The sequence below is a fragment of the Taeniopygia guttata genome, chromosome Z (assembly GCF_048771995.1).
Source record: "Taeniopygia guttata chromosome Z, bTaeGut7.mat, whole genome shotgun sequence".
NCBI classification, from domain to species: Eukaryota; Metazoa; Chordata; class Aves; order Passeriformes; family Estrildidae; genus Taeniopygia; species Taeniopygia guttata.
In genome coordinates this window covers 52,043,622-52,065,493 of record NC_133063.1, presented here as the reverse complement: position 1 = coordinate 52,065,493, position 21,872 = coordinate 52,043,622, and the positions used below count along the sequence as shown (strand labels likewise).

General features: G+C 37.0%; 1 protein-coding gene across 7 annotated transcripts in view; it reads right to left on the bottom strand.

The window, feature by feature from the left end:
- NNT (nicotinamide nucleotide transhydrogenase) overlaps positions 1–21,872 on the bottom strand; it is a 43,033-nt gene that overhangs the window by 3,943 nt on the left and 17,218 nt on the right. For all 7 annotated transcript variants that reach the window (XM_072921831.1, XM_002196816.7, XM_072921833.1 and 4 more), the window contains 10 exons: positions 21,126–21,236; positions 20,239–20,384; positions 18,495–18,690; positions 17,678–17,911; positions 15,556–15,716; positions 14,500–14,679; positions 9,877–10,036; positions 8,427–8,508; positions 970–1,088; positions 133–248 (listed from right to left, as the gene is read on the bottom strand). In XM_072921831.1, coding sequence (XP_072777932.1) covers positions 133–248; positions 970–1,088; positions 8,427–8,508; positions 9,877–10,036; positions 14,500–14,679; positions 15,556–15,716; positions 17,678–17,911; positions 18,495–18,690; positions 20,239–20,384; positions 21,126–21,236 — 1,505 coding nt within the window. The remainder of the gene's footprint in view (positions 1–132; positions 249–969; positions 1,089–8,426; positions 8,509–9,876; positions 10,037–14,499; positions 14,680–15,555; positions 15,717–17,677; positions 17,912–18,494; positions 18,691–20,238; positions 20,385–21,125; positions 21,237–21,872) is intronic.

Genomic DNA, 21,872 nt, shown 5'->3' with positions numbered 1-21,872 from the left:
TTTGTTGGACAATGTGGAGGAAAGTTTCTTGTAGAAACTAGAATAGTGGAAGAATCCTGTTAGCTTATCCTACAAACAATGTTTTTAAAAGCTTGCTAAAGGTAGGTGATAATTCAATTCAATTAATCTCACCTGCTTGGACTTCCAGACCTCAAGAACTGGCATTCCAGCTATGATAGAGTTTGGATCTTCCTGAGCTGCTGAATTAACTGTATCATTTGCACCAATTACAAGGACCAAGTCAGTTTCTGCAGCAAGACAAAGAAAATAACACTGATGAAAAATTAGCTGAAATTGAAAGGCTGAGGCTGAGACACATTCTAGGCAGAAGGACCCCTAATGGTTAAGCATGCACACAAGCATTTTACAAACTTCTCAGGCAAATTATATGTGAGAGTTCAAATGTGCTGCCAGCTACTTCTAACAAACTATGCACATCCACAATCTAGTTCCAAGACACTCATTAGACCACCCTGCCACACAAAATTTAAAAGCTTTTGACATTTAAATGTGTTTGAATACACACATCACTTTCAAATTTTTTTGTGGTTTTTCTTTTGAATATTCTTCTGAAAAATCTTTAGCAGCAACCTTCTGCCTTTTAAATAAAGATGTAAAAAAGCAAGAAATTGCCAGTACAATGCAGTACATGATAGGGTCAAGTCATCCACAATACCTGAGCTAAAGAAGTAATAAAAATTTTCCTCTGCAAGGACGGGGCAGAGGAAAATTATAACAGAGATAATAAAGATACAGCATTTGCCATTTACTTCACAGCTAGAAGCAATTAAAAAAAAAGCTCCCCCTACCCTCCCCTCCAAAAAAGACCCCTAGCCCTCTACAAAGAGAAACTGAATGGCTTGACTTCTTGACTTTCTATTGTTAAAATCCCTGTGCAGTGCAAGAACAGAATCAAATAAATCACCCAATCTACTGGAATGGCTTATGGCTTATGGCTCACATACTAACCTGGGAAGTCTTCATTGATTTCATCCATTTCCAGTACAATATCATAGGGAACGCCCGCTTCTGCTAGCAGTACGTTCAGCTGACCAGGCATACGGCCAGCCACAGGGTGAATACCAAACCTAAAAGGGAAGAAACCCCATTAATAAGTTTGGACTACTGTGTTTTATACATTAAAATTGTCACCTGTTACTTAGAAGGCTGAGAAGTTCTTAATTATAAGCACAAATGGCAATTAAAAAATGAAACTGTTAAACTTCAACCGTTCACCTTCCAAGCAGTACCGTATTTAAAACCTTGTGACAGATTCTTTTACAAATTATCCTTTTAACTCCAAAACTACCATCCACATTAATATGTTTTTCAGGTCCTTTACATCACTGAAAACACCATAGACTAAATAAAACTGCCATGAAAAAGGCAACAGACCATGCCACCTTTCTGAAGCAAAACTACTCCTAGGCCTAGAGATGCCCTTAGCAAATGACTTTATCAATGGTGTGAACACTTTCAATTGAACAGAAAAATTAACAGCACAAAACTTCAAGTACAAGACAAAGCCTTGATGAATTAGGTTAACATGCCACTTCCTTCTCAGGATTGACCTTAGGAGGAAATGAAAAGGGGACCAAAAAAAGGATGGGGAGTGAAAAATTAAAGAGCTAAGACACTGTAATCGTTTAAGCATAAACACTTTTAAACGTGTTTTCCAGAACAGCTCAAAAACAACTTAGAGAGAATACACTCGTGAGTTACTAAAACCTCAGACAGACCAACAGAGTGGCACATGGGGTGTTCAGACATGTATGCATTTCCCTAAGAGTAAAAACCTGAAAAAGCCAGGATGGAGATATTAAACAGGTTTAGCTGCAACCACCAAAGACTTATTTTGTGAGAAGCAAGTCTGTTTCCTGTTGGTACTCTTCTGATCATCTACTGGCCCTTACAACCAAGGCAAACCCATGAGTACTTGTCCTGTGCATTTTCTGTCTTTCCATCTCCAAAGCCATCACCAAATGGAATGCTGACTTGTGCTTGCCAGAAGTGCCTCAGATGAACATTGTATGGGGCTGAAGACAATGTTTAATTCAGAAGTCTACAGATACTTTGGAAGAGAAGGAAAACAGACAAGAAAAAATTTGTATTTTTGAATTCTTGGATTTTGGAAGAGGAATTTCTGAACAGAAATCCGAGTAAGTCAGGAATTAAAAGAAAGTAATTCAGAATTCTTCAGAAAGGAGAGAACTACTAGTAAATCAACTTGCCATGAGAGATGGATTGTCATATACTTCTATTTTCAACTCCACTGCAATGAGAATGAGATGACGGACCACAAGTCACAGTCCAATCAACACAGATCACTCGTGAATTGAAGACTGTACAAATACATCCTTAAATGGGCAACAGAGCACTCCATCATCAAGGCAACATTAATACAATAAAACATGAGACAATTGGAACTCCAGCAACAAAATTAAGGACATATGATTAATCCACATAATACTAGATATAGTACAACTTTAAGCTCTAGGTTGAGAGTAGGATAAAAGCTAGTTTTAAAAGGAATGCTTTTAAAGAACGGGAATAGATTGTATTCAGCTAGTAAACATTTGGGACCCTGTTGCAAAGGCTAATACCTAGAATCAGAAGGAGACCAAACATATAGCACAAATTCCTAACAGCTTATGTTTCACACCACTCACTCAGTAACACAAGCCATGTGTAGTACTGCAGATAGATCTTAAGCGTACCAAATTTGATCATTAACAGTACAGTAGGAGAACTCTTATTCTGAAGTACCCTTGAGAAAACTCATCACTCCTCTGGCAGTGAAAATAGATTTTCCAACAAAATTCTCTTTTGTGTCTAATAAAATTATTTGAGTGCCTTTGTGACCAAAGCTGCTTTGGCAATACACAAAACAAAATACTCGTGAGGATTCTATTAAGTACTATATACACATAAAATCTTATTTCAAGGGCTAGAAAGCCAAAATTTAAGCTGCCAAGAGAATTAATTTCACCTTTGACTTTGCCATTACTGGCAAGAGGCAAGGAAAGAAGAAAAGAAAGGGACAAATTATCTTCACACAGGAAGAGTTATGGCAGGAACCATCAGTAGTTAGAGATTTCTGACAGACTCTGCTTGAAACCACATACTGTGTATTCAAAAAGTTTGAGTAAGCTGCTCATACAAAAAAGCTTTTTTGGACAAATATTGAAGTGACTCCCAAAAGTCTGCTTCTAAGAGTCTGTTAACCAAATATGACAGTAGCTTGCCAGTACTACTAAAAATTGGATGTGCAAGAATATAAAAAAGTATAATCTAAAATTATAGCTTCTCTAAGACTTTCATTATGTCACAAGGTAACATTTACACACCTCTGGAGTGAAATCAGCCAATCCAATAGAAAACACGATTCAGAATTCAGGTAACTATGCAAAATAGATACCAAAAGTCCTTGATGGCTCATAACGTGTCTAACAAAAGCAGAAATCTTGCCTCCAACTCCTAACAGCAGCAGTTCTTCAAGACTATGTGCATTTCAGCAGGAACATTTTGTTACATATGCTGTCTCAGATGTTCATAACATAAACCTCATTCATATTAAAAAATTTAACATGTATTATTTTAAAAGGAAAACATGTTTTATGGCAAAAAATGCTTTCAAGTGAAAAATTTCTAAGTTTCTTTGATATTCTTTTCTCATCAGTAATGCAGGAACTCCCTTAGGTTGGTTCGTTTGTTTATAAATCAAGAAGAAATCTTAAACCACAACACATAGTCACAGTCATGTTGCATATGACTTGAAACATTATTCCGGTATTTCACTAAAATACAGAATTCAACAAGAATTTTTTCTTTTTACCCTGACAACATAATATGGGGCTTGCTTACCACCAATTGTCAAATACTGAAGTAAGTGTACATGACCTTGCTACTCACACTTCACAGGTAAAGAGCTTATGAAACTCTTTTAACCACCTCTACTGAATACTTTTAAGTTTTATAAAGACAACACAGCATATAAGTTTACATTTTGAACTTTTTAAAATAATACAAAAAGCGCAGCATTTTATTTTAAATTTAGACTAAATATCTAAAACTCCTGACATACACATATCTAGCACTTTCAGCACAAAACCCACTTCATCTGAAGTTGGAGGAATAGAAAGGACTGAAGGTGGCCAAAGTAGTACAAAGTCAGTAATTTCAAAAAAACAACTATAGCATGAAAAATTCCTGAAAAATCTCAGAATATAAATTACTTTTCATACAGCTTATAAAATCAGTATCTATCTTTATTACAGCTGGCTAAATAACATTCTGATAATCAATACTGAAAGAGCTGGCTCACAAGAGCAGCACCTAGCCCAGTACCTAACCCAGAAGTGTTTCAAGATCACTTCATCAGTGTGAAGACAGGTTGCCTGTCGTTATACCAAAGTTGGGCAGAGCAAAATAACATCTGCCTGGTACCTAATTTAGCTCACTCAGCACTTTAAGTGTTGTATTTGCCCAAGGGTTTTGCTTCACTTACACCTCCTCACAGCTCTTTCACTTTATTTAGACACCTCTCTGCAGCTCTGTTTTAAGTACGAACAACAATCCATTATTCTAGGTAACGGGAAGTGAAAAAAAGCCACCAGAAAACTAGATGACCAGAGAAGTACATCATTCAAGTATTCCACAGCTTGAATCCTGCCATGTAATGGTTGCAGTGCAGCATGACTCCGAGTATAATGTTTATCATGCATATGGATAACTGTAGGTTATAGGCATCAACACACAGAGCTATACCAGCTAGCATAGACCTACTGTTATTCTGAAGGCAACATATGCCCCCAGAACCAGTCCTATGGCATGGATCAAGCTCAGTGGCTTTGCTGCAGTAAAGTCAGTTAAATTTAAATTAAGTTAGACAGCTAAATTACACATACTTAAATAAGGGCTGATACTGGCTCCACTATGGTTTATGACAGCAGGGGCAAGATGCAGATGGATCTGAGCTCTGTGCACAATTACAGCTGCATCCTTGCAGAAGCCATCAGGCACTGCATGATTTACAAGTTCTAACTATAGCAATAAAGCACTGGAGCTATACAGACCTGTTGGACTCCAGCTATTCCTTCATCTGCGGCATTAATAATTCAGAACCCACACACCAAAGTTGATTACAACAAACCAAGAACTGACACACAGGTACACAATTTGTGTTTTCGTGCTGTGTATAACTCAGCTTCCCAGAAGCCTGTACCAGTACACATTGTACTTATGCTGCCTCTCATCAGTGACAGTAATTTCCATCTTGCATGTGAGCTATGCAGTGTATTAAGGCTGCTTGGGACAGCATCTTAACAGCTTACCCTTTAAAATTCTTCTAGATTTTCTGTTAGAGCTACAACAGGTGATGGCTTTAAACTGATACCATAAACAGTTGAGTGTAACCAGTCTTATTTATTAATTTGCAGATAAATGTGTAAGTAGTACTCATGCACATGTTCTATTACTTTCAAGAAATTAAAGAGTGGAGAAAAAAATCAGAACACTAAACACACTTGATTAGAGTTCAACCACTAGGGTATCAACAAAAACAAAACAAAACTTAAAACCACAGGTACAACACTAAATAAATACTAGCATATTTTCAAAAATGTAGAAAATTCTTGTTTTCATGTGTTCAAAAGTAATTACATTCTCCAGCATCAAAAGACAGAAATCCAAGTCCTTCAAGATATCTACCTTTAAAAAGGTTTAAAAAAAAACCAAACCAGAATGCTAACTTCCTAGCAACTATTTTGAAAGGATATTCAAGTGGCAATGTGCATGTCTCTCAACTATGAATTCCCAGAAAATCAACTTATTAACTATGTAATTATTTAGAAAGTCTACATGAAGCATAATTTTAAGAATCCTTCCATACCAAAGTGCATTTTTCTTATCAAGAACATCTCACTATTCAGGAGAAAAAAACACACTGACAGAAAATGCCTCAAGAAAGTCATACTGTGGTAAAAACTAAGACAGTTAACTGGATGTGAATATGGAAAACATTAACAACCCTTGCATATACAAGAACATACAGTTTTAGACTGTAATTATGTTTCTATATACAAATTACTACAGAATATAGTTTTATTATATAGAAAAAAAATCAGAATTTCACAACCAGGGTTCTACAAACATGTGGCTGATGAACTTTAGTAAGGCAGGAACTTACAACAATTTACTTACTTCTAACTGCAGAAATACAACACCAGTTGTAGAACAGCCATTTCCTCTCCAAGGCCAATAGATTCAGGGGGCTATGGGATTTAGCCTATAAAAAGTTTTGTTGTTTATCCATCCATGACAAGGGAAAGCTATACTCAAGGCTCAGTAATATCCAGCTTTCTCTGTGACTTTACTAATGCATTAAAGATGTGATCTGCTGCAAGACCATCTCAAGCGAGCAATGATGTTAGCTATACAACTGAGTAACTAAAACAGTCTAAAGTTTCCAAAATCTCTCCTGTATTTCTAAATTTAAATCCTACTCAAAGGTTATGCATCATGTTATATAATCTGTGGTCTTCAATGAGAATGTTATGGCTATAGGCAAAGCAAATTAAAACAACAACTTCTCTAGATCAGTGGTGAGCCATGAAACAAAAAACCAGACCATATGACAGTCGCAATTTTTCTTGGCACACGATGGGCATTACAGACTGATGCAATCCTGTGTCCATGCTGGCAGCCCTCCACAGCGTGTGTGTGAGAGTGTCACTACATCTGGATGGTGAGTGCATTAGGGTCCCGAGGCACTCCAGGCCTACTGAAACCAGAGGACAACAGCTGCACTCAATGAACACCATGGGAGCTCAGCAAAGTGATGAAAGGCCTGAGTTACCACAAACTGTAAATACAGATTTATTTCATTAAAATACTAGGTAACCACTGCAGTGATTCCTTCCTGAAATAGATTCATTTCAAGTACAAGCCATTTATTTCAAGGACTCATTCACTTTTCTCCCCTGCAAAGCCAACATAAAAGGCAAAAACAATCTTTTTTTTTTTTGTTTCACCAAGGTTGGTCAAAAAAGAGCTAACCCCCCACAGAAGCACTGAAAGGAAAGCCAGAAGTATACAAGACTGTCATCGCATTAGCCATGAAAGGGTTTTTTTTGTTGCACAACTAAGGCGTCCTGAAATGTGATCTGAACACACACAGAGCTGTTGCTAAACATGGAGAAACAAGGTGTCAAGACTGCTCCAGGAAGCAAATACACCACCACACACCCTCATTTCTCATGTATGCACAAACAAATACATCCATAAAGCAATTTTATATGCAAAATTGCAAAATCCTGATTAAATACTAACAAGTTATTGCTGCTAAACCCTAGAACTCTACTGTTATCCAATACAATGCTGTAATACGCTGCAAAAGCTTACAAGCAACTTTTTAATAAGGTTGGAAAAGTAGTGGAAGAAGAAAAACAAAACCAAAAAGCCCTAATTCCTAGAGGACTGATTCCAAAGGGAAGTCACCATCTAATTGAAATAAACATATGGAAATCAGACAATTAGTCTGGCTAACCAGCATCTGCCAAAATACCTTGTTTGAAATGAAAACTGAGCCTCAACTCATTTTAAAATATTAACTTATCATAATTAGAAAACAAGCAAAATTTCAAACAATCAGCAAGAAAGACATAATGTTTGCTTTCCAGTACTTTCGTATTCTATAAGGTCTACAGAAAAACTAAAGGAGGAAAGAACTTGAGACCAATACTGGAAACCTAAGAATTATCGTTTTTTGGAGCAGCACTCCAGCGGAATAAATTCATGAGACTGGAGACATGCACTCCCATAATCCTTCATGAGATGCTCAAAGAACTCTAATAGCAATCTTGCCTGCAACAGCAAAATGTTACAGGAACCCCATAAGTATAGGTATAACTTGCTTAATGGTTTGGAGTATTGCCATAAGAGGAGAGGCTGAAAACTAGGATTCTTCTGCCTGCAGAAGAGAACGATCAAGAGAATCTTATTCATGTGTATAAATATAGATGGAGGGCAATAAAAAAGATAGAGACAGATTCTTCTTAGGGGCATCCAGGGAACAGGCAAGAGGTAACAGCTGCAAATTGCAACACAGAAAGAAAGGGTTTTACCCTAAGGATAAGGACTTAAAATCATAAGAAACTACCCAAAAGAGGCTGTCAGTCTCCATCTCTGGAGAAAAGATATTCAAAATCCAATTGAAAAAGATTCTAGACAGCTTCAAAAGTTGATTCTGGTCTGAGCAAGGGGGCTGGATGAACTACACAATCTCCAGAGACGTCTTTAACTTTGCTATTCTGTGCCTCTGTCAATGCGGAAAAAAACATTAAACCAAAACTAAGACTTTTTAGGGGTTTTAATGGAATGAAAAAACCAAATCACCTGTAATATTTTTCATCAAGGAAAGCACTTACCTGACGTTTTTCCCTTGTTCTCTCAACATCTTCACCAGATCAGCTATTGGGTACTGAGCTTTTGCTGCACACAACCCATAACCTGAAAGAATTTCAAAATTTTAATTTATTTTCCTGTTTTAGTGCACAAAGGCTAGTTGCAGACAATAAGTGTACCTTCCACACAAAAAGATGCTCTCATACTTAAAAATAAATGATAGAAATTAAAAAAACACACATCAGATTCTCATACATTGCCAGCTTGACCACTGTAATTAATGTCTTTTTTGATTTCCTGACCACTGACTGCAGTGATTTGCAGTCAAACTACAAAAGCACTTCCTTCACCTTCACAAAAAGACATATTCCTTTCTCTAGCAGAAAAGGATTTTCAGGCAGGTATTTTGAAAAATTGATAAAAGGGCAACTGTCAGGTTACTTCACAACCATTATCCTCAAGAGAATTTCAATCTGTATAATGGAAATCTAGTAGCTGCAATCGGGCCTTTAGCAGCAAATAATCTTTTCAGTCTCTCTGAGCTAATTCATCAGAGAAACTATACCCAGGAGAAAAATAAAAAACATATATTATTAATGACCTCAAGGTCTGACCACAGGAGCAAGAGCCAAACTCCTTGAAGATGACTGCAAGCTTCCTTAGAAACAAAGGTATCTTCCCAAATTAGAACCCTACCTCACTGATGGTCTCTTTAAAGTTGAAGCAAAATGAAAGATAACTTTGTATTTTAGCATTCTTTACATTCCAGTGCTAAAATGAGTTTAACCTGATAAGTCATGCCATTCAATTGAAGGAGAAGTCTTGAACTGTACCCTACCTGAGTTTTTCTTTCAGGGAATGTACTACTAAATGACATGAACAGCCAACATAATCACTTCAGACAATTCAGGTTTTAGTTTTCAGGTTTTTTTTTTTTTTTTTGTTGTTTTTTTTTTACTTTAATTACAGTATTTATATTAACTAAATTTTGGATGGGGGTTTTTCGCCTTTCTTTTTCATAAATCAGTGTAGAATTGAGCAAGTACATGAGAAATGTAAACAAAATCCTGTCTTTCAGGACTTAACAGACCTGTTGGTACAATTGATAGCACTGGTACTATAGCTGTGCTATCAGTTAATTTTGTGTATGGCTTGTTGTGGTGTAAGCTGAACTTACAAAAGATAGTCTCTGTTCTGAAGAATTTACAATGCAAATAAAAAGGACAAACTTTGAGGACACATACACAAAGAAAAATGAAGTGGCATGCATCGCTGCACAGGGGAATGATACCTGACCACGGAACAAAAACAAATCACATGGACCCACTCAACATTTGATATGCTGCTGCCATGCTGCAACCTCTTTGCTGCTACCATTTTTTGGTTTGTTTTGTGGTTTTGTCTGGTTGGGGTATTTTTTTTTTAAATTACATCCTCTGAACATCTTGCTGTGTAAGTCAAGAAGAGTCTTACCTGGAGTAATAATAATAGTATTGGCTTCTTTTATCATTTCAACTGCATTGTCCACATTGATTTCTGTGTGAGTTCCAGTAATTTCCATGGGTTTTCCACCAGCTGTTGATGCAGTGCCATAGCCCCCAAGAATCACATTTGCAAGGGAACGGTTCATAGCCTAAAAGAAAGGATGGTTTTGATCATATAAAGATGAAATCCAAAAATAAAGGTGAGAGTGCACAAAGAAAACTTTAGAAAAAGATTTCTGAAAATACTAAATATTTATAAATATAAATATTAAACATTTATAAATAATAAATATATTCCTGACAATAGTATTTATAAGCTGGTTTTGCCTTCTTATAATCCAAAGACTCTTAAAACAGGCTCTTTAAAACAGCCATCACCAAACTTTAGCTTCGAACTCATTACATTACACATGCAGTGGGAGAGCGCCAATATTTCTCCAAAACAAAGTACTAAACTATGCAAATAGCAAATATTTGTCTCTTTTTGTTCTTAAAAGGGAAGAATATGAAAGAATGCATGTTTGATGACAGAGTTTCTAAAATTTTTTTTTACATTGGTATATACCACACACTTTTGTGCAAGATACTTTCCATAGTTTTTAACCAAATCAACATGTAAGCACAGCACTGCTCCATGACAGCATGGAATCCACAAAAGCTATTACAGGTAGTTCTGAAGCAAAACTGCTACAGCAATAAGCAATTTTGTTTGGAAAGGAAAACACAAAAGTAGCTAATCAGCCACACAAAACCAGCCACATTGTAAAGAACTGAAGGGGGCCATGGACTTACTGGCTGCCCACCAAAGGAAAACAAGAGATTTTAACTAGAATGTTTAAGAGGAGAACACACCCTGAAAATCTGGCTCCATTAGACACATAGCCAGGAAAAGCCATTGGCTAAATGCTTTCTTTGGCATGTCTACTTGTGACTGTGGTTCCAAAGCAATATCTGTCAATAACTGGAAATAGGCAAAACTTGTAACTGCGGGGGAGAAAAAACTTTAGAAGCAGGAAAGGAAGAGGATAAAATGCTTCTTTAATTACACATGAGTCATACATCTTCTGTATTAGCTGAGAAAACACGACAAAATTTAGGAATGGATCTGGAGAGACAAAAATATAAGTAGAAGGAAGCACAAAATTGTGCTTCCAGATGTCCACTCTCCACTGACATTTGAAATTATGCAGTTCCACAGGTTTTTTGCTATAGCCTCAGAAAATGTGCCATTCTTTGAAATTTATTATCTAGCAACTAAGCAGAACAATGATGTTAGAACATCTGTTTTTCCTGGTAAATCATCACTGTTTCAGATACTGTAAGGGATGCACACAACCACAGTGAAATCAACATCTTCTACTGTCTGCAGCACACAGTAGATCACATGCCCTAAGAACACACTGCCTTTAGTATGTATCTCAATGTTACAACACTTGTGTCAGGTAAGACAGCCTAGACAGAAAAACACCCTCTGCAGATGTTGCACATGCCAAGCTTACAGGAAGCAAAGCATATCTAAACCAAAAGACAACAGTTAGACCAAGTCAAATGGAAAGAAAATTTAAAAGTTAAAATATTATTATAAATCTAAGAATCAGCTAAAGAAAGCATGAGATTGAAGCACCCTTGCCCAGCTCTGCTGAAAAGCGCAAAGAACGTCCAAGAGAAAATGTGGAAGGCACAGAAGAGCCATAACCTTATCAAGCAATCATTAACCAACATAGCTAGAACAGTGTGACAACTCTTCTGTAGCCTCTTACACCTTTTTTACTACCACAGACCACAAATATAGAGGTATAAAGTGCAGGCTTCATCATGCATTGATAATCCAACAAGTGGCAAAAAGCCCTCTGTACTGTGCGTAAACAAGTAACAACAATGGTCATGAGCTTAAAGTCCAGGGAAAATCAAATACCTGAATCCTGAAAACTGCAAGTGCTTCTACTCTGCCCACAGAAATCTCACAGGAATGCCCAGCATACAATTTGTAAGACTAACATATCTGAAGAATATGTATTGTGTTGGTGTCTTAAAAGAGTCACAATTCACAGGATAAGCAAACAGTCAGGCCTTTGCTTTTTGAAGTTAAATTCTCTGTCCTTAACTCACTTATCAACTGAAGTTTTAAGAGATTAGCTGGACTGCCTTTGGATAATTAAGCTACAGTTTTATCACATAAATTATTTGAAAAATGTTGCAAAAAAAAGGTTTCAACTATTAAGATTTGACCACAAATATCTTTTTACCTGTGCTAGGTAAGTATCAATAAATACCCTAGTTTTGACAGAAATCATACTAAAAAGTAGGGGGGAAAAACCAAAACAAAATAAAAACCCTCAACAAAAACAAACAGAAACAAACTGTAAACAAAAACAACAACAAAAAAAAAAAAAAGTCCTAAAAAGGGAAGGGAATACTTTTGCTTCATTAGCACAAGTCGAAACACCAAGAGCAGAATTTATTGAAATTCTTGAGCATTTCCTTCTCCTGAAATGCAGCTTCAAGACAATGATACTGAATCCCCTGATTACAACTATGCTTTTAAAAGTAATGATTTCCTTTAAAGAAAGTAAAGCAGAAAAGAAAAATTCTGGCTAAGAGCATGTTATCCTGCTTATTGCGCAGAAATCATACAAAATAATTTTCATTTTACTGGTTGATAAACTTCAGTTGTCTAAACTTATATAAAGCAGCACAGTATTTTCTAGACACTACCTCAAAAACTAAACTTCCTGTAATCTGAGAAACATTGAGGAAAGCCACTCTGTCACTGCTGAAATATTTTGCTAACTACTCTCCCAGGCTTCCTATTTACCTAGGTTCCTCCAACCAACTTTGTATTTCAAAACTCTCTTATGAGTGCTGAGAGATGAGCAATATTAAGAAAGGAAGGACACAGTAAAAGAAAAATGAAGGTATAGATAGAATACTGGTAAATACATACCAAACAGTTCACATTTTTCCTAAGGTTTACAAAAATTCGATCCTTAAAGACCAGAGTTTTCATACCTGTGTTATCCATAAGCACTATTTTCCACTGATATGGACTAAATTCCTGACTGTACACAACTAAATGTATGAGCTACATAATTTGATTTCTTTTTGATAAGGAGACAGAAAATGTTCAAGAAAGAATCAGATTCCTTTCAATTAATTCCCAGAATTGTTCATTTGAACTCATTTTCATGTAGCTGCACAAGAATACCTTTTTAAGCTTTTCTGAAATTCTTCCTCAAGAATGATGGAATGATGAAAAAGAATGATAGTCAACATTCCTAACATGGTAACAATACTATTTATCAGTGGATATGAAGTAAAAGATGATTGCCAGAGCTGACCAGAGGACAACATCAGAGAACAGTGGCACCAATCACACAAGAGCACAAAGGCAGAAATTAAGCAGGATTACACAACAGAGAATGAGAAAGCTGGCAGCTGTTGCACTGCAAACAGTTTTCTTTAAACAATTTCCTCTCCATCTTTGAATACAAGACTTCTATACAAATGTTCCAGAGAAAAGGAGGTCACTACTAATAACACTCTCACACCGAGATGAAGCTCAAGCTCGATGACATACAGCACTGAACTCGTGCAGGACTGCTGCCACCCCGTGGTACTCCGACGTAGCTGCTCTGAAGAAAAGGGCACACCTTAACGCACTCCAAACCAAACTGTAAATCACTGGCTAATCAACCAACACATTTCTTAAAGTATCTCCTGCTACGTATTAATCTAGCTTAAATTTAACCACATTTCAGAAGCTGTATGACTGAAAAATAAATAGCTTACTACAAGTAATCATACTTCTTTTGAGCCCGGATTCAAATCCTTAATGCTTAAGTCAATGCAAGTGCTTTTCTCAGCACTTTTTTCTACTCTATAAATGTCGGAATCTGTGGGTATTGATGATTCCAAGATTGTAAAAAGTCTCTGTCTTTCTGCCCCGTTGCCAAAGAAGAAGCCATAATTCGTCTGTGCTGGTTTCAAGGTTGTTTATTCTTGCTTATCTCTAACATGTTCTGCTGCCCTGCCGCAGGTCTGTCCTGCAGGGCAGCGTGTGGGGCTCTGCCCCCAGTGGGATGTTACAAACATTATATACCAGAAACTACCTGTGCTATATTTACAATAATGTGCCAATATCTATCATCTACGCTGAACAGTGTGTCCCCAGCCTAAACCAATAGAAAAATGCCAACACCACAGTGAAACATGGAGGGCATGAAGAAGGAGAAAAAGGACAAGACACTCCCAATTCCTCCATCTTGTCCCCTTTGAACCCCTAATCTAGAAACCTAAAATTTTACTTTTGCACCCGTGCCACACTTAATTATTACTCATATCAAACACTCAGAGCTTGTAATTCATCCTGTAAAATTGAAAACTCTTCTCCATGGACAGAGATCACAGACAGTGTCTCTCGGGGCTCTGTACAGGGGGGTTCCTGACCCCTGCCAGGGTCCCAGGCCCTCCAGGGCAAACAGAGGGAAGCCCTGGATTCCCACATATAAACATTTAACAGTTTGAGATCCAATGGCTTTTCTTCCTACAAAGCATGGTTTAAAAAGTTTTTTCATTACTCAACAAACAAGCGGAGTTTCTGTTGACTTCTTACCACACACATGATGTAAGAGAGGATGGCCCCAGAGGAGCCAATGAGTGCACCAACAATGGTTAGCAAGTTGTTGTTCAGGAGAAAGCCCTCAGCACACAAAGCCCATCCAGAGTAACTGTTCAGGACAGTAATAACTACAGGCATGTCAGCACCTCCAATAGCTGCTGTTAAAGTGACACCCTGGAGAAGGAAAGAAAATACTTCACATCAGCAACGACTAAGGAGAACACCCTGAAAAGACACTCAGCCTGCAGCACTGAAAATAAATATAGAATCATAGAATGGTGTTGGAAGGGACCTTACAGACCAGCCAGTTCCAAATGCCCTGCCTTGAGCAGGGATATTACCCACTAAATCATTTTGTTCACGGTCCCATCCAACCTGGTCTTGGACACTTCCAGGAATGGGGCATCCACAACCTTTCTAAGCAACTATCAAGTTACTTAGAGCCTATTCAAGTATTGTCAGTGTAGGTATTCAGGCTGAGGACTGCACTTACCAAATCTGCCTTTCCAGAGAGGACAAAAGGTACCCCACTATACTCATGCCCTGCTTAGTTACATTTTTTTACTTGCAAAACTGTTCATACCATTAAGGCATTCATATTGAATGGTCTTTGCAAGACTCAGTTTACAGAATGGCAATATTCAAGGTAAATTTTGCAACACTGGCATACACTGGTGTAAATTAATGGCAGAAGTTACACATGGAAGTCATCTTAAATCACAATAATCTGTAAATCCAGAGCTCTTTTAGGTATTTTAGGGATTAACTTTCTAAAAAGTTTTCGTAAATATCACTCTGTCATATAAGAAACTTCATTAATCAATAGCTGCAGAAGTATAAAAATGCATTCCAATTCTCTGGAACAGTTCTGGTCTACAGCTAGATCTAAAAAAGTCAATTGCTACTTGTTACTGCAAGTTACAACACAGGCAGGCACCATGCCCAGTGTGACTCAGGATGGTAAACTATAATGCGTAAAGAGGAAACTTGCAAACTGGAGAAAAAACTCCCTGTGTAACTTGTTTCACTTTCTACAATTCCTCAGCTTACCATTATGGCTGAGAGTGCTGACACAGAACCCAGGCAAGTAATTCCCGTGGTGTAAGAAGGATCAATCATGTAGGGAACCATCCCACCAATGCTGGCAACCAGCAATCCTGCATTCAATGCATGTCGACCAGGCAAGAGCAGAGGGGCAGAATTCAGGATACCTGCAATCAAACATTTTCAGACATGCACGTGAACATTCAATGAAGCCTGTTGCTTGCCTTCAGAGAAGACTGAGTAACTCAGCAAAATAAAAATTAAAAAGAAAAAAAAAAGGGAGGGGTAGAAGATAAAACAAGTTAGTTAAGCTGAGATCTGCTGACTCAGAATTGCAACATATTCAAATTTCCTCTAGATTCTCAAATAGTCTTCTTTAAACTCTATCTACCTCCTAATTTCAGTAAAGTCCTCCAGAATAGTTAGAAACTATTTTTTTCCTTTTGAAAAGTCTTTTTATTTTTCCTTCAAGTAAGACCTTCCCCATTGTCTCCATGTCTTTGTATGTGGAATATGACACGCAGTAGAAAGAAGCTTTTAGCTGGAACTAGGATTATCTCAGTCTCTCAAAAACAGTGTGCTTAAAAAAATATGACTACACAGCTAACACCAAGTACAAAACACTCCTGCTTTCAAAAACATTAATCTCACAACTACCCTCAGTCACACAGAACTCCCACAGCTTCTCACATCTGCAGAAACTTCAGGAGAAAAGGCAGTTCAGTATTTGTGTGATGCAGCTCAAAAAGACAGTCACATTTATTACACACTTATTTCATACTAGTTTGTTTTTTTTTTCAAACCACATGACAAAGAGTTGAAACAATGCAAGTTTCCCAGTAATTAGTTATATCAGAAATAACAGTGTTCATTTAAATTTGAGGAAAAAAATTTCTTTTAAAATTCATTTTAATGCTATTTCCTTTCATTCATTTTAATTTTCTCATAAAAAATTGAGAAAAGTTGAATTCAAGGGAAAAAACAAACTGATGGTGTCTGTCAAGGGAGTCAAAGTGTGTGACTTACTACCCTTTTCCATATCATAGGATCACTAGTTCACTAGTATAGACAAGCTTTGTATTTCATACCATGACAATATGAAAATGCAAGGGAGAAAAAAAGTAAACAGAAATAGGAAAGCAAGCTCAAACAGGCAGTAAAGTTCATCAGGGACATGTGCACAAATCACTGAGGTGGTAAAATGGTGAGAAAAACAATAACTGAGAAGAAATAAATTAATAGCTACTTAGCAGAGACACATCAGAAATACATACTACTGACAAATCCTTCAAAAGATTATTAGAGAAGACAGCTTTCCATTCTTGTCATATTTCCTCCTTCAATGGCTGTTCTCACAAACACTGAAGAAAGCAAACAGATGTTTCCCAAAGGAACTATTGCAAAGTTAACAACAGGATTAGTAATAGGAAGCTCTTAGCCTGAAATTCTTAGTACAATTATTACCTCAGTTCCTCAAAAGCTCTGTTCTTACAAAACCAAAAATAAATGCAATAAAGAAATTTTCACATGCATAAGAATCAAGAATTAGTGAGCATTTAATTTAGAAAGCGTATTTGCTAAAACACCAAGCGGCATGGAGCATGGAGTCTGCACAGTAGGTAAAAGAGATAGTGAACTGAATGGTTTAAAGTGAGGCAGCCTCAATACTGCAGGCTGCCTACCTTAATGAAGATTGCAGTGTAAAGCAAAAAATCCTAAAAGTGTTACTAATGCTCACTGAATCCAGCAACATGTGCCGTATGCTCAGAGTTTCGATCAAAATGTCTGCTCAGAAATACAAAGTTGTGTTCATATAAGTTCAATAAAATGAATTCAAGAAAAAGCATCACGTAGTGTCTTAACACCAAAGCAACACTTATTTCGAGACAAGATGAATAGTAATAATATGTTAAACCACTGAAGACAATCTTTCATAACTAAAGCTGTACACAAATTAAACAGAATTAGAAACAAAAAAAGTATACTCACAAAAATGAAACATATAAACTTTTACCTGGTCCAAAATGCAATGTTTCTTTCCAATCACATAGCAGTCTAAAAGTAGAGCTAAGTCCCAGGAGAAGAAAAACCCTTTAACAAATATTTAATTCTGAATAGAAGGTCTCACCTTGCAGTTTTCCATATGCAACAAGAGAACCACTGAATGTCACTCCACCAATATATGTGCCAAGATATGCCACAATCTTGGTGAGGTCTGCAGCAGGATCAGTGGCAAAGTGAGGATATTCAATCATGTACTCTGCTACACAGGTGAGCACAGCAGCCAAACCGACCAAACTGTGGAAAGCAGCCACTAGCTGAGGCAGATCTGTAATCTGGATGCGTTTAGCAATTGTCAGACCTATTGAGAGTTGAAGACAGAAGAGAAGTCTTAGAAAAGACAGCCCACCTTTCACATACAAATTAATACAGGATGGTTCAGTGTGCAATGATTATATATACACAAGTCACTTCCAACTAGAAATTGCTATGGCATTGAACCGAAGGTTACACGCATGCATTTTATGCATCATGAAAAATAGAAAGATTAAAGCATATCATGTGCTAAGAAGCTTCACTAAATATTGAGAAATTCGTTTTTGTCTGTGATAAAGGCACAGTGTGAAAGAGAGAATTTAGCAGTATTCAGTCAGGAACTGAACAGAAGTATGAGGTGGGCAAGACCATTTACCTCTGGACACAAGTTTCCCTATCAGAGATGATGTGGTCCCGCTTTTCAGTCAGCCCATTCCTTACCACACTGTGAAGCATTAATAAAAGCCCTGAAAGTTACGATATTTTGTTCACACATTTGACAAATAATTTTGCACAAGTCACAAATGTCAGTTAGTCAATTTACCTGTGAGCTATAAAGTATTTTATGTATATACAGGTTGCATATATGCATGCATGGAACACAGATTGTTAGTTCATCATACACATACCTATGGTCCCACCAAGAGCCATTGCACCTGACATCTGTGCCAACAATTCAGGTGAGGGATTAAGGCTTCCAAGAGTTGCGGCCAAACCTCCTGCAACACCAATCATACCCAAAGCATTTCCAAGACGAGCAGTTCCTTGGGTAGACAAACCAGCCAGGGCACCAACACAGCACAGTCCTGAGCCTAGATACATCACCTTTAAAATAAGAAAAACCATCAGTATGAAGCAGTGACAAATTGCACTGCTATAAAAACATCTCTGATAATTACACAAAATAACTGATTTCTCCAGAATGTGCTTTAAGTCACAATTCTTAATTGAAGTTGAGGAACTGTCATACAGGATGAGTTTTTGGCCAATTAAAATGTGATATCTATAAAGTTTTTCCTTTAAAAAAAAAGATGATCCTTTTCTATCTGCAGGAAGAATACTAACTAGAGCCAAACCAATTTTCCACATCAGTTCAGAAGCAATCTTTCCTTTAGCACAAACCCAAAGCTATATGGTCCTGTTCATTCTAGGGATAGTTTCAGAATTTGTTTATGGCAAATTTCAACTAAGAAATAGTTCAGATAGTTCTAAACCACCAGCAAGAGTGTGGTCAGAAGGAGTAAAACTGTGACCATTCCCTATAGTCAGCACTGGAAAGGCCACATGTTGGATCCTCTGTCTAGTTTTGGACACCCCACTCCAACAGAGACACTGAAGTAAGTCCAGAGAAGGGCAACAGAGCTGTCAAGCATCTGGAACATAAGTCTGATGAGGAAGGAGTTGGAGCTGTTCAGTCTGGAGAAAAGGAAGATCAGTGGAGACTTTATTACTCTCTACAACTCCTCAAAATGATATTGTAGCCCGGTGGGAATTGGTCTCATCTCCCAGGTAACAAGTGAAAGGACAAGAGGAAATGGCCTCAAGCTGCTCATGGGGAAGGTTATATTAGATATCAGGACTCTTTTTTTTCATGGAAAGCATGGCCAAACTTTGGAACAGGCTGCCTAGGAAAGTGGTAGAGTCACCATCCCTGGAAGTGTTCAAAAAAACTTCAGGATGTGGTCCTTGAGGACATGGTCTAGTGGTGACCATGGTGGTGGTGCAAGGCTGGCAGTTGGACTTGATCTTAAAGGTCTTTTCCTACATTAATGATTCTGTGGCACTCTATAATTGTTGTTTGCAAAAAGTATAAACAAACTTACATGAACTGAGCTATATATGTCCAGATAATTGACAAAACACAAATACATTACAAGCCCCTGCCATAACAGTATGTCTAGATTCACTTTTTCCAAATGCACAATGCAGTATAGATTTATTTTTCTTACTATTAAAACAAATGTAAACAAAAGTTTACTATAAAAGGTGTTACAGATAAAATCCCTCTATATCCGTCTGTGCTGAAAACTGATCCCATCCCTTTATAACTGTCATGACAAGTTGAACTTTCAGAAACATTTAAAAGAAAGACTGATTTCTGTAGTTACTGTATTATTTAGACTGCAGTTTAGGAAAACAGTCCAATAAATAAAAGCACCTGCTATGTTAACACAAAACCAACCAACAACAGAGCTTTTAAAGTATGTTAGCTATGTAACTGCAAGCTTTCAGGGTATCAACTTCAGACTGGCCTTGTGGGAACATGCAGCTGATGGAAAGACCTTGGATTATTTGTTATTTACTCCTTAACAGAACAGACACGAAGAAACATAACACAGCACTGGGCTAAGAGCCATGAAGTTATCTTCTTACTTGTTCAATGTTATAGCCACCACTGAGAGCAGCTGCATAGCCTCCTACAAATACACCACCAGGGAGCAGGTACAAGTAGTTGTACTCAGGAGGGTCTGTGGGACGTTTGAACATATCCAGCATTCTCTGTGTAACTAAAAAGCCACCTGAACAAAGTAAAGGAGCAATCTTTAAAAAATAAAATCTGAAATCAAGCACATTCCAAATGATAAAAGAAATATTTAGTAATACCATATCATCACACAATTTAGCAACCAATAAAGCTAGTAACCTAGAAAACTACCAGGAAACAAAAGTATAATCAGGATTAGATCATGCTGTCTCTTTTAGCCTATGGAAGAAATTCAGAAGAAAAGGAGGACTTGCTCTGGCTCCATACTTTACACTGACTGTAGTATACGGCTTAGTTTATGACTGCGTTCTTTCATACACCTGCTCTAGCAAAAGCAGTATTTCTAAGTCACATAATCCTCACTTCATTGTCTTTTTATTATTGAAGTTGGGACTTCTGAAGCTCAAGGAAACAAAATTTTGTTCTATGCCACTAGTATGTATTTCAAGTAGGAAAATTAATAGAAGTACAAATCCTCTACAACTACCCTTTTGGGTTATACAGGAAAATATATTGTATATAATTACCACCCAAATTTATGAAAGGAAAATGCACATTTAAATAATTCCTAAAAGAGGTTACTCCACAGGGTATGCAAAATACCTATAATAACTACTGTGAAAATAGGAGAGCTAATGCGTTTTTATTGATAAATGCTCTCAAATTCTATTCTCAGACTAGTATTTCTGGAATTATACAATTAAATAAATAGAAGAAATTTTAAAATTACACTAGTACTTGAAGTTATCATTGGGAGAAAAGCTGACTTTCATACCTGCAATATTGACTGAAGATATAAAGGCTGAAAGCATTGCTAGGCTTTGGGAAATGTTTTGGGGGAGATAGTGACCTCCCATCAGTATCAGCCCACCAACTGCAGTCAGACCTATTTAAAAGAGAAAAAAGTGTTACTGGAAAAGGTTACTGTGTAACCTTAAAAGGCTCTATACCTATAGGAAGTTTCCTTTCCACAGCTGGACCAGTCAATTCAAATTTTGACCTCCACTTCACACATTAATGCTTAAAAGAAGATAACCATGGTCTTTTTCAGGACTACAATTGTTCCAAAAAAAAAAAACAAAAACGAGTATATGAATGTAGTTTTGAAGAACAGTGAGAACAGTGCTTCAAGCACAGAGTTAGCCATGTATATGTTCAATAAAAGAAACATTTTTTTATAATAACCAAAGTAGATCACTTGTGACCTGTCACATACAGCCAAACACAGATACATAAAATCTTACTTATAAGAATTATGAATTTTATGGGTATTTTAGGATTTATTTTCTTTTTCCCCCTCTCTCAAAACACATAGTTTGAGGAGATGAATAGAAGAATGTAAAAAACAGGAAAGATAAGTTGTTTTCAGGGCAATCTTTTGAAGAGGTGGGAGGAAAGATGTGGTCTACAAAAAGAGACTGCATCACTCTAAGTAAAACAAACTTTTAAGCAAATAGGTCAAGTGTAAAAATTACTTATGAAAATTAAAAGGATACAGCATGACTTTGACCTTTCTTTTGAA